This window comes from Lonchura striata, chromosome 4 (genome assembly GCF_050655825.1).
Source record: "Lonchura striata isolate lonStrDom1 chromosome 4, ASM5065582v1, whole genome shotgun sequence".
NCBI classification, from domain to species: Eukaryota; Metazoa; Chordata; class Aves; order Passeriformes; family Estrildidae; genus Lonchura; species Lonchura striata.
In genome coordinates this window covers 62,107,572-62,121,743 of record NC_140706.1, presented here as the reverse complement: position 1 = coordinate 62,121,743, position 14,172 = coordinate 62,107,572, and the positions used below count along the sequence as shown (strand labels likewise).

Here is a 14,172-nt window from a genome sequence, read left to right as displayed (position 1 = left end):
TTAGCTGTAAGAAGCTGACAGAATATCCATGCAGAGGCTGTATCTGCCCTGTGTTAGTCCAGTCCTTGTCACTGTTCTGGGTGATATTAAAGGATCCTTCATTCTGGCCTCTCATGTGTGGTCCTGCATCTTCATGTGATGTTTGTGTGAAAACTTTTACTAACTCATTCCTCCTGCCATGCAAAAGAAGCAAAAAGTGCATTCATTATTTTTTTTTAACATTTTCGTGTGTCCAGGAAATTCTGTTATTTCTGGAGTTGCACATGTGGGTCAGCATCTGCTGTCTTAGTGTCAGTCTGTTCATGTGATTTGAAGATTTTAAGAATAAAGAAGACTCCACAAATACATTTCAGGAGGACTCTTAAGGACTGCAGTTGCCAAATACGTGAAGAATATTTGTTAACTTGATAAAAATTAATATTTTGTGATCAGGTGTTTTTGCTGGTTTTAGGAAAAACTTTTCCTTAAACTAATGTTATAATTTTCACTCTTATAAAGGCATTAAAAATGGGCTCTCATTTCCAATGGCCACATGCATCTGTTTGCACTCCCTTTTTCTGTAGGTAAATGTTAGCACATGGCCAAGAGAAAAAAATCACATAACAAAGAAACTCCTTTTGTAGAAATGTATCATAATGGTGACAGTGAAAAACTTTCTGAAAACTCATTTCTGGAGTAATGAAAAGCTTTATGAAAAGTTTCTGATAGTTAAACTAGTAGAAATTACAGGTAATTTTGAAGTTTCCAGCATATTGTTTCTGTGTAACCTAATGAAAACAATGTGTTCTAGAAAGCTAAATGTTTTCTGATCTTGGAAGAAACTAATGAATAGCTGTACAGATACATATTTAAAGGAGAAATAAAAGCATTGGCAACATATGTAATGAGCTTGTATTTTAAGTGTTCAGAAACAGGGTATGGTTTCATATTTGGGGTGTGTTCTGCTATCAAATTAATAGTCCTGTGTGTCTGCTTTTATTTTGCTGATTTCTGTGATGATAAAAACTGTAGCAACCTCAGTGTTACTTTTTTTTTTTTTTACAAACTTTATTTTTTACATAGTTTATCCTTGCTACATTCTTGTTCTTATGCAGTAAAATAGTTTCAAATCTCTTTTTTATCAACTACTTGTCGAGCATTTGGTACAGAAGATGTTTTTTACCCTAGTTAATTAGGGGGACTGTAAACAAAAAGATGTAGGATTCAAAGCCAAGCAGTGTTTCACACAAGGATGGAGGTGATAATAGCTTAATTCCTGCTTGATCTTTCCTGTCTTTGCCCTGGCTACTTTGGCTTGACCTTGCCCGCAATCTGATGACCTCCTCCTTGCACAGCCATTTGGAAAGCTGCTCATGCCATAGCTGGCCCTGAGGGGCTCTCTTGGAGACCACTGAGCTGTTGACCCATGTCAGGACTGCGTTTCAGATCTGATCTGCTGATCTTCTGGCTGGCTACATCCTCCACCCCTGGTAGATAAAGCTGCTGAGGCAGTCTGACTTTTTTTCCCTACTTCTCAAGTGGCCTGCAGCTTGCACTTGCTGTATGAAAGACCAATTTTACGCCACTCATTTGCTATGAAATACACTTCCTGAAGCAATTGCGTATATCGATCCTTTCTTTACAAAGAAAGTAAATTCTCTAATTTAGTGGCTCAATGTTTCTAAATCCGTCAGATTGCCAGGTTTGTTGGGTGTATTTAAGTGACAACATCAAGTTCCACAAAAAAAGCCCAAGGAGTAAACAAAAAACCCCAAAAAACCCACCCAACCAACCTATGTTTAAAATATAGGGCAGAAATATATGTGTTATGTCTTTATGGGCTTTTTCTATTAGGTGTTATACCCAGACATTGCAGATATTTTTATGAAAGTGTATAAATAAGGCTCTAATCCCATTAACTTGGATAAATTTATTTATTACCTGCTATGTATTTTATAAAATGCATGACAATTTATGAAGTTGCAGGTCTGTTTGCAAAACAAGGAAATAATCCACTTATCCAGGAGAAAATCCTTATGGGTTTGAGTCTAATTTTCCTTCATAGCCTATTATATTCAGTTTCACACTAGAATGTGTCATTTTCTGCTTAATAAAATTTTTGTTTAGCCGTTACTATTACTTTGTTTTTCTGAGAAGACTTAGAAATCACAATTCCTGTACTGTTTTTCCTCAGCCATGGTAGCTGTGCCAGCAGAGGTGCCAGAGTAGGCCAGCCAGAGAGGTGTTAATGCTGAGTTCCAGTCCTGTTCAGCACAGGCTTGGATCATCAAAACATCATTTGTTTAAAGCAGTGAGGATCCTGACAAGGAATTTAGTGCAGACCTTGTAACCATGTGAAATCCCTGCCTCTTTCTCTTGTGCATGAAATTTTGCATGGTTCTTCCTTGCAATTTATAGACTAGACACATAATTGAGTAAATGAATTTTGTGTGAATGAAAAATATTGACTCTATTCAGCTTTGTGGTTGGTTTGTTTGTTTGTTTGTTTGTTTGTTTTTTATGGAACATGTGGCATAACTCCAGGTATTTTGGAATTTACAATTTACAATTTTCTGGGCATTGAACAATCTTAGGTAATAGCCTAAATATTATGTTCTTAGATCCTTTATATTAGAGAGAATAAGATTATGACTGGGTTTCACACCTTCATAATTAATATCTACAGTGCTGGTTTCACCCAACTGTAGATTACCAATCGTGCATTAGCACATTAAATTTTATATTGTACTAAAATATGAAAGAATCAGTTTTCCACAACTTTTTATCATCATTGATTGTCTGTGCCTTTCCACTAAATATTATCTGTGTCATGTGATGTTCATTACTTTGGTTTTGTAAGTTTCTTGGTGCATAATATGCAACCAAAACCAATGTTTTGACATATTGGTTTTATAGCCTGTTGTGTCTCAGTTCTTTGTGATGTTAAAAGCATCCTAAGGAGTCATATCTACAGGTTTGAATTTTAGAAAGTGCAGAAGGGGACCCTTCTAGGGAAGGACGGGGATGTCTGTGGGAAAATTTTATATATTCTCTTTGTTTAATTCCATCCTAATAATTACTGTTTTTTAATGTGACACACTGCATCCTCTGACAGAATTTATAACATGGCATTGTTTTTAATTTATCTACAGGAACTGATTCCCGAATTTTATTACCTCCCAGAGATATTTGTCAACAGCAACAATTACAATCTGGGAGTGATGGATGATGGAACAGTGGTGTCTGATGTTGAACTTCCACCATGGGCCAAAACCCCAGAAGAATTTGTTCGCATAAACAGGCTGGTAAGATGGCTCTCTTCTATTGTCCAGTCACTTCTGTCTTGCAAAATTCTTCTGAAATAATTTGCATATTTGCCTACAATATATATTTATAATTTACATAAAACTATGTCTGAATATATATGAAGATACAGATTTACAAATGTAGGAAGAAAAAAGGAATATAGTATTCTCAGTCTTAGATTTGCTCAAAAATGTTTGAATGCAGTTTAAATATACAGGTGATCTTACCCTTTTTCTATGTCAGCTCTTGTGGTTCTAAAGTACTAACAAAATTATCACTTTACAGAAAGCTTGAAAAAGCTTGTTTAATCATACTAATATTTGTGACTTAAATGTTATTTTTAGGTTTCTTAATTTCAGTGTCCATATAACTCCAAAGAGGCATTTTCAATCTTCTGCCACCTCTTCCATTTCTTCTATTAAATTGATATTTTTCAGAGCCTTTTTTACAAGAAAATAGAACTAAATTCTCCTTTGCCTGCTTCATTCTCAAACCTGTGCTACTGTTCTCTTCCCTGTTTTGGGAAGTGCAGTTGTTAGCACTGCCTATCTTCACTGTGCCCTCTGGACAGTGAAATGAATTGCAGAATAGCTGTTACACTGTCACTGGTGGTGTTTCAGGCATAACTGGTGGGTTTCATAGCATTCTGAAAAGTTATGTTAGGCTCTTCTCAGAATTAAACATTCTGTACTGATGGCATTCTGAAATAAATAACAAGCTTTTCCTAGAAAATTTTGAAATATGAAGCTGTGTTTTTCATGTGGTAGCCAGCTAACTGGGAATAGCATCCTGATACTCCTAAGTTGGGAAATGGTAATTGCAAAAGTTCTGTTGTTGGTAGCATGTTAGGCTTCATAACATTGGAGAACCTTTACATCAGGAGAAATCTGTGGTTCGTAAGTTAATTAGAATATTTTACACTGCACTTTTACTGGTGAAATGATACCATGGTTTTCAGAAATGCTGTGTGGCCTAGATTCCTGCAGGAAGTGATAGATGCACCATAGTAATCGCAAAGAATGTTGGGTGGACTAAGTGTTTTCCTTCATCCATATGTATGTGCAAATTTTATTTAAATGAGATATGAAATACAGTAACATTTAGCAGGACTACTTGGCAAACCATATTTGAAACTCAGCTTTTGATCTCACAGTTGTGGTGATAGGTAGGGGAGGTAGCCTGACACCTCTGTGAGCTTGGCATGTGCTGGTGCTTCAGAATAACCTGGGAAATGCAAAGCTGTGTTCTTGAGCAGGCTTGTCAAAGGCACATGGTGGTCTTGATCTCTTATGACTGGTGTTTCAGATTTTGCAGTAAAATATACTTTTAGTCTATTAGCTACGGATCTGTCTTTCCCCACTGTGAAGTTAATCTCCCACTTCCTCATTGTCTAAGATGTTAGTTCTTAATTATTTTTCCTCATTTCAAGCCATGGGCTAGGTTTTCTCACCTTCATCTCTCTGTATACTCTGACCTACCATTCCCTCATTCTACCTTCATTTCCCTATCTGCTGTTCATGTCTGCCTTTCTTGCAGCTCTCTTTGATAGCTCTCGCTTGTGCAATATTCTCAACATGAAATTTTACAGTTTTCAAGTATTAATTGGACAGAAAAAAAAAAGATTCTTTTTTTTTAAGTTTTAAGGTAATTATAAAAGTATGAAATAATTTATCAAATTAAAGTTTTGGTATTAAAGTGTTCCAAACATCATTCAAATGATGTCTGGTGTCCTACCAAATGGGTAGGACCTGCAGCTGTAGGTCCTTGATGCTGTTTCTGTAATTAATAAATTAAATAAATATTAAATTAATAAATAAAATAAAACTGTAACCAAGTTTTGGTTGGTCTGGTAGCATTAAATTTAAACCTCTCTGCCAATGAATTACATTAACTGTTTCTGTCTGACATAATTAAACTTTCCCAGTGGTAGCGGGCCTGGCTGGTGTGGATGATGCCCTCTGTGATCTCCACTTTTGCAGTGGAATAACACTGAGAAAATTACATGCAAATATTAAATTACTTTTCCTTGTTAATATTTGGTGGATTGAATACCATCAGCATCAAATCAGCATAATTTCTTTTTCAAGTAGAATAGTTTAGGAAGTATGCTTAAAGCTCAGATCCACACTAATATGATCAAGAAAAGCTTGCTACAACGTGTCACGGGCTTGATGTATTCAGCTAATATTTCCTTGCTGTCTCTTGCTTCAGACAGAATAGGGATTACAGTATTCCAAGTGCTCATTTTGTAAGCTATGACACACAGATATTTTTTCCCCTTTGCATTTGAGTTTACCTCTTAAAGTCCCCAGATCTTATACAACGATTGGAGCTCATGAAATGCATACTACTTTGATCTGTGACCTTTCTGTGGTGCTAATCGGGTTCTTGATATCATTATACCTTGCTCATTAATCATATTTCCTGCAGCTCGTCAGGCAGCCAGACAGCCCGAGCCCCTGTTTGCAGCCTCATGTTGGCAGGTTTCTGCTTTTCCAGATTATTACAGTGTGATACTTCGGCTTCTCATAACCAGACCCACATCAAGCTGTGTGCTACAATTAAAGTCAGATGGTCCTCAGGTTGAGCAGGCACATTTTGCTGCAGCTGTCTGTCTTTCTGGAACAGAGCAGCACAGGGAACAGATGATACATAGGACAGTGCATAATAACAGCTTGTACAGTACTGGGTCAATAGCAGGGGTTCAGAGCATTAATTGACAGGCTGATAGCTGATTCAAAAGTGATTTCCAGCCTATTTTTAATTCTATAAAGTGTGTATTTTAATTGAAATAGGTTGTTGCATTCCCTCTGTGTTTGCTCTGAGAGAAAAAGCAGAATGGTGTATAATTAAAACTGGATTTTGATTGATGTAATGTTATCATGAGCTAAATGGTAGCATCAGTATGTCATTCTAAGCAGTACAAAGAACTCCAAAGTGCATCTATTGCTTCTGCATATAGTTGGTATTTCGTTTTAGTCTGTGATACACAATGTTTTATAATAACACAACTCAGTAATGGGGTAGGTTATTTTTCTCTGAGGTAGTCCAGATTTTGATGGAAAAGTGACTGTGTTTTTACTATTCTGAAACACTAATATATAGCTCTAAATCTCAGGCATACTATGTTAACTGCCATGAAATAACTGCTAAGACATCTAAAAATATTTTTTCGTTTATACAGATGCAGTTAACAATAACTGTATTATTGTCTAAATTCGTTTTATAAATACGTGTGTAATAAGAATTATAGCATTAGTATTTTTAATAGTAAAAAACTCACAGGCTTTTAAACAAGATAAAATAATAATTCCTGTCCCCCAACAAAACAGAAAAATCTCAAATTCAACATGCTGTTGGATCCTCACTTTACTATTTCCAAATTGTAATACCTTAAGCATTTGGTATATGAACAAAGAAGAGGATGAAATCTTCATCTGATACCTAACAAAAATACCTAACAATTTTTAGTTCTCCCATGCTTCTGAAAGACCTACAGGAAATAGGAATGGGAAGTGAACTTGGGAGAATATAGAGATAGGTGCTCAGATGTGATTTGGGTACAGAAGTCCTAAACAAAACCTTTAGCAGTAGTTGTCAGACACAGAAACAGATATAACCTTTAAAACTTAGATTTTTCTGACATCTTTTCTTGTCTTCACAGTCCTAGTTATGTTAGGTGCTCTCCTTTAGAACAGTTTTCTATTTTAGACATTTAATTTTACATGTTGGATCTGGGGATAATTACTGCATTCAAGCTGATAGAAATTTTAAATGCCCTTTGTATCCTGCATGAAAAAGTAGACATTTACAAAGACTAGATGAAACGCAGGGAAAAGCCCTATGCTTCCCACTGATAGTTAGGAATAGCTAAAAATGCCAATAAGGAAGTTCTGTTCTGCATCATAAATAATCAATTTTATCCTGTCATTGAAAGTTGCATGTCTGAATTGGGAAGAATTAATTTGAAACTATTAATCAACAGATAGTAACTAAATTTCACACAGCTTTGATGAGCCTCAGCTTTTTGAGAATTAGATTGCTTCCATGATAATGAAGTCATTGAGGTCTGTCAAGACAGCTTTCCACAATATATCTCAATTTAGGTGTTTTAGTGCTTTATTGCAGAGTTAGTCTTTTCATGATTTAGGGTTTATCCATTTCGTTCAATGCTGGGGAAAATGGAAGACAAATTAGAAAAGTGATGAGATTACTGTGCTGGACTGAAAGTTTTGAAATCCAATCTTCAAATAATTGAAAATGTAGTTTTTGGAAGCTGGGATGCTTTCTGAAACAAATGAATTGCTTAAATACATAAAGATGCTATGCACAAAACTAACCATGGCAGAACCATGAAAAGCAAAATGGAGGTAGGGTAGGGCAGTCATTTGCCCCAATACATATTTTAGTGGAGCACCATGAATCAGTGTTAAGAACTGTCTCAGGTAAGAAAAATCTCCAGTGAGAATTAGAGGATAGATATCAGTCAATATGGGGCATTACTTTTTAGCACAGGAAACTCCACCTTATTCCAAGCTGCACTGAAAAAGCAACATCCCCTGCCAGCTAACACACAGCAATGCTCAGAACTGCAGGTTTTGTGAGCTGGGTGAAAAGACAAAACTTGATTTTGAAAGAATTATGTTACTTTCATTCTCTTGAAATTATTGCTGTTAGTCAAATATAGATACAGAGTTAAAGCCTGGAACTTTGAATGTACTGGATTTTTTTGTGTTATCTTAGAAAAATCTATTTGTGATATTTTTCCTAGTTCCACAGCTGTGTATTTGAAAATAGTTACAGAACATCATACCATAATGTGATATGTGAATTAAGGCTTAGAAGTGGAGATTACTAGTAATAGATTGCTAGATCATTAGCTGTGTATTCCTGATAACAGCTGACTCATTCAGTATGTTAAAAACATTAGAGAGCAGAAAAAAGGGTAAAATGTAAACCAGCTTTAACCAGCAACATCAGAATTGTAATCTGTGCAGCACCTACTTTGAGATTCTGGTCTTCATACAATTGGATGTGGTCTTAAAAAACAGGAATGCAAATGGAGCTGTGTACACTGAGCAGTGTGAATGCAGATGGAGCTGTGTACATTGAGCAGTGGAGATGCTTCCAGCAATCTCAGCTGATGTGGGATGTTGACAGAATTTGAGAACTTCAATACCAGTTCTTTCAGGCTCTTTCAGACTAGGAACTGTTACTTCCATTTCTGTTTCTGACATTAGGTGATTTCTTGTGACTTTTCTTTGAAGATTATAATGTATATACAAAAGAAGATCTATACAATATCCTCTGAATGGAGGATGTCTATTAATGCTACAAGTATTATAATTTTTAGCAAAAATCACTTTTATTAATTTTATAGAAAAGATAGCTATAAAAGTAACCTGTAACTTTGTTTTTCCTGACAAATACTTCTATTTCTACGCTACGAATTTCATTATGCCATTAAAATAGCTATAGGTTTAAACATAAGTATCACCAGTGAATCCTAAAGCACCATGCTACATTCATTTAATGTTTTTTCAAGATGTAAAAGTTTTGTGTAGGAAGTAAGGCTCCTTGTATCAGGCAAAGTAAACATTTTCATTCATAGGAGCCTCAGAAACGTAGCAGTCTAATTCCAGTCAGGAATAGTATTCTTCAGCAAAGTTGGGTGTGGAAGGTTCAGTCTGCTGGCGTATTGGATTTTATCTGTATAAAAGGTTGATATTGTTTATTTTTTCCCCCTCATCTATGGAAACAAGGCAGTCCTGGGAAGCACAGGGGCTCCACTGTGTGTGCACTTAGCAAGCAGAGGGGCACAGGTTGTCTCTTAAACAGCTGAAGGGAATGTAGGCTGGTGTGTGAATGAAGCAGCAGGATTCCTCCTTTCCCAGAGAAGCACTTCCATGACTGCAGTGTGCAGTTCTGGTGGTTGTCTGGTTTTCTCTTTCAATTTCTCCATGTGGAATACCAGCACTGGCATAAAGCTGTCTGCTTTTGCATTTTGTGCATTGGCAAATCTGAGTTCCTGCACCACTCAGGGTCATCTCTGGCCAGCTCAGCACACGTGACAATTTCATCATCTGTGTTTGCACAGGATTTTTTGCACTTTTATAATTACTTACTAAAAGTTAGAATCTGTGTTGTCTTTGACATAGAAACATTCGTGTTCAGGCTAGAATCAAAAAACCTGGGTAATTGTAAGCAGTCTTTTGATTTAATTATATAATGTACAGATCTGAATATTATCATAGAAAGGGAGGGGAATGAGACGTTTTACCCATTCTGAAGCACTTTATTCAGATCTGAAGATGAAAGTAGAATAACATTAACAATGCAAGCATAACCACAAATAAGTGAAATTGATGCAGCCTGATTCACCTAATTGATGAAATTAGGTGAAAACCTAATCTGTGGGTATTCTGGAGGGAAAATTTTAAAAATCATTCAATACAAGACATTTTTGAAAAGTAAAGAGGAAATATTTCTAAGGGAATGTGATATGTGACCTATTAGAAAAGATTCTGAAAATCTGGGAATAAAAAATGTAAATGAATTTTTCTGTGTGTACAATCGACTGCCTGGGTAAATTATTTTTATTGAAGTGCCATATAAGAAATATGGCTAGAAATTCATGTTTATTTAAATTCAATTTTGCTGGAATAGTGGCTTTATTAATTTTCATTTATAATTTTTAATTGATTTAATTTGTAAAGAAGACTACAATAGAGAGTCAAAAAAATTCAAGAATATGAAGGAATTAAAAGTGAACCCAAACTATGCTTTTGAACAGAAGGTAAGAATGCTGAAAGCATTCAGTTTGGGTTTCATAATACAGCAAAATAAGCTAATATTGGGAGAGAGGATTTGCATAATATATATATGATGAAATACACTGGAGAGATGCATCTGTAGGACAAAGTTAATATAGTAAAATATATGTGATGATAAAAAGAAACTGGTTTTTTGCTTTTTCATTGAAAACAGTAACCTAGGTAGGGTTTGCTATTTTGCTATTCAAAAGCATTGATCTATTTTCTATTCATTCCATCCTTGTAAATAGAAAGAGAAAGCAGTGTTTTTAAAGTCTGTTCTTTCCATAACCTTTCCTTCTTTACATCTTGTTTGCAATTCCAACAATCTCTTTAAACTGCATGCAAGTTACTTTATATAAATTACAACCAAACTCTGAACTTCAAGAATGTAAACAGTGTAAAATTATTTTTAAAAAGTCCACACATGCTTGCATCTCAGTAATTTCTGAGAGTGGGAGAGATGCCAGTCTTCCTGAATGAAGAAAACTTAAAGGACTCATAGACAGTCTGTTTATCTTTGCTATTGAGAAAAAAATAGTTAAAGAAGCTGGTATCAAAATTTACCACACTTCATAATTCTAAAACTTTAAGGTCTTGAATAAGGCTAGCCTAATTATCTGATTTAAAAAAAAAAAACAACAACAAACCTCCATAACCGATCACATTTTAAAAATAGTTCTAATTAATTTCCAGTTCTTAGGACACTACACACTTATGTGTAATGTGTCTTAGTGATGTCTGAAACTAAACAAGATGAATAGAATAAAACTAAAATATACAAATATTTTAACTGACAGCAAAATTAAACAAAGAGATTTAACAGTAAGAAAAGCCTAGATACATGTATAAGAGTCAATAGGAAACAAAACCTAAACTAAAAGTATGGACTGTAAAGAGAGTGATGGGGTATGCAGATTTTCTAATGAGGTAAGAGAATTTACCATAGAAAAGATAAATATTAAAACATGGAGGATAATGTTACACAGTTCAGAAAGATTATAAAATGTTGAATAACAAAACAGTTTGAGTCGATACAGTTAAAAAAAAATAAAGCTAAAGTAGGTATATTTACTTTTATCCAAAGAGAAGATGATTGGAAGGAATCTAGACAATTAAATTTGCTTTCAGCTCTTTTTGTTGTGTGATGTTGTAGAACTGGTGTTTGAAAGCAAGTCCATGGAGGACATTAAAGTTATTACTGTGTGAAATGAAGTGGGAAACAATTGTAGTGGAGCTACTGCCCCATTTAACAGGTGTTCACTAAATCTGTCTGTCTTCTCTTTGTCTGTTCTGCAAATGCTGTGCTTGGACTGATAGTGCTGAAAATTAGCAAGAATTTTGAGTAAAATGTAAAAATTGCTTCACAAGCTTAGTGGTAAGCTTGAAAGAGATGGCAGTTTTTACTCTTATTTAATGAAACTTACAGTCTTACAGTGATTGGAAGTTGCCTTGCAAAGAAATATCCAAGTTGTTCCTCCTGTAAGGAGGTCAGGACTTGCATACAATTAATGTACTGGTGAGAGACCCTGTAGAATAGGGTGTTTCATTTGTTTTTGTGCCTATTTATTGACCATATGGGAAAACATGCTGCTAAACTTGAATTTGCTAGGTAGCTCCAAGTAAAGTATTTGTTATAGAGTCAGTGTAGAGTAGTTTCCATCCTAAGTGTTGGAAAAGGAAGAGAGACTTTTGGTAATATTTGCATACATGGAGCTGCGTTTTTCAGCTGAAGAAGGGGAGGGGCTGAGGAAACCTGACCATCTGTGCTCTACATGGAAGGACACAAAAAGAAGTCAGCTGAGGCTTTGCTTTTGGTGCTTTTTCCTGGCAAGACCCCACTCCTGGGATGAGGAAGAATAATGTTACTAAAACCATCTTGGGTACAGAGAAAGCTTATGACAATGATATGGATGTAGGAGGAACTCTAGTATGAGGAAAGAGTTTGTTGTTCCTAGAAGAGAGGAGACAAGAAAGAGCATAAGAAAACCTTACAGCATGATGTCTAGTACTGAGAAGATGCATCAGGAAATGACATGCTTTATTTCATAACATGAGGACAAAAAAGTTGTTCATTAAATGATAGATTTAACTTTGCTATAGGAGAACATTTTTGAAAAAGTGTATATTTAGACTCAAGAATGTAACAGCAATACTCAGAAATCAGAGAGGGACATTTATACAAATAAAAGATACTTAGTTTGTTATCTGATACAAAACACATAATATGAAATATAAGATTTTACATTCAGCAGTTAGGAAAAGCTCAGAGAAATATATGACAGAAATAGTACCCCCCTCTTCTTGCTCTAATAAATAGAATAATCTTTTTTTAACCTTATTAAATTAATGATGTTTAGTCATTAGAACAGATTTTCAGGCTTTATAGGAAGAAAAATCAGGAGACGTGGTTCCAAAACGTAGGGGAGCTGCCCATTTCTTCTTCCTATCCCTCACCAAATTTCTCCAACTGTGTCTTTGTTCAGGAACAGATGTTTGTGAAACTGTGCTTTAAACTGAAATTACAAGAAAAAGCCATATTTCTAACAAAAGTTATTATTTTAGTGACCTGATTTACAAATTTTTCTCCCACTTATGGCACTTGCACAGAAAAAGGCATAGACAGCTGCACTGCAGTGGAAGTACAAACATTCTTGAGTGGAAATCTCTGAAACTGTTTGCTCTGTTGGAGTTATCTCATTAAGCAGCAGTGAGCAGCATGGCCATGTGGAGCTGGCCAGGCTCTAGTTAGCCCCGTTCCTGGTCCCAGTTTGATGATAGTAGCCCCATGCTCTGCAGGGAGTATTGTGCTGCTGCCTGAAGAAAGGCAGTGTCAGGCTCCTGGTGATTATGTGCCTTTGCAAAAGCAGTGGGTGGAAACTGATGGAAAAGGTTGCTGCACCCCAGCCCATCTGCTCAGCATCAGCCTCCTGCTAGATGGTCCCTCACATCTGCCAGTTGTTACCCTTTAATTGGAAGTTCAGGTGTAGCCCTTTTGGTTTAAGGAGAGGCCAAAATACAGCCCATCAGTCAAGAAAAGAGAATGTACTTGGCAAAAAAAAATGCAGGTTTTTAACAATCCAGGTCATGCTCACATGAGTCATAAATGTACTGGGCTTTTGGTTGCTTTAGTCAGATGGTTGGTCCACCCTTAAATCATAAAGGACTATGAATTCTTTTCCCAGTTTCTCTTTGTGAAGGAATTTGAGCAACCCCAGGTCACTTAGGTTGTCATTTTTATTCTCAGTCTTTGTTAGTTAAAAGGCTGCTTGTCTAGCTACGAAGTCTCCCTTTAAGTAAATACTTGCTTATCTGTTGATCTGTATTAGTAACCTTTGTGAGATACAGAGTCAACTACAGAACCAAATCCAATAAAGGGTGAGTTTTAATTTCCTTATTTCATTCTCAAATAGCCATGAATCGCTATACTCTGCAATTTAAACCAATACAATTGCTCTGCTTTTGAAGCATAAAGAAAAGGAACATTAGTAAAAACCATCAGAGCTAGAGTTTCTCATGCTTGTGCTCACCTGATCCTTTCCAGGTTAGTTTAAGTAGTTAAAGAAGGTTTTGGCTGCCTGTCTAGGATCAGTTTGGTTGAAACATGTTTGGGAGCTCTCGTTTGCCACTGTCTGTAGCTGATCTGAGGAGCATCATTTTGGAAGGGGGAAATTTTAATTAGCACCAGAGAGCAGGTGTATCCTCCATTAATATAGCTCCTCTGTAGGATAGTGGAGGGTATATCTATAGAAAGATAATATTTACGTAACTCAGAGAAGGCTCTAAATCCAAGACAACCTGGCTTACTTCTTTTTGAGAGAAATTTTCTATAACACATAAGTTTCAAAATAAGTTTCCAATACAAAACTTATATGAAATCTCAGCTTTTTTCTTTTTTTTTCATTCTGAAATATTACTTCCTATTTGGATTTTACTTAGGTAGACTAAAATTGTTATTAAAAAGAAACAGCTTGTAAAGCAATGTTAAAATATTAATAATAGCAAAAGTATAATTGGCATTCAAGTAAGTTGTAAACAGACAAAATTCTGCATTGATAAAGTGGCATAATATGTA

At 35.6% G+C, this 14,172-nt stretch overlaps 1 protein-coding gene across 6 annotated transcripts in view; it reads left to right on the top strand.

Moving 5' to 3' along the window:
• Positions 1–14,172, top strand: part of LRBA (LPS responsive beige-like anchor protein) — a 392,984-nt gene that overhangs the window by 298,898 nt on the left and 79,914 nt on the right. For all 6 annotated transcript variants that reach the window (XM_085579290.1, XM_085579288.1, XM_085579289.1 and 3 more), the window contains one exon: positions 3,132–3,284. In XM_085579290.1, coding sequence (XP_085435416.1) covers positions 3,132–3,284 — 153 coding nt within the window. The remainder of the gene's footprint in view (positions 1–3,131; positions 3,285–14,172) is intronic.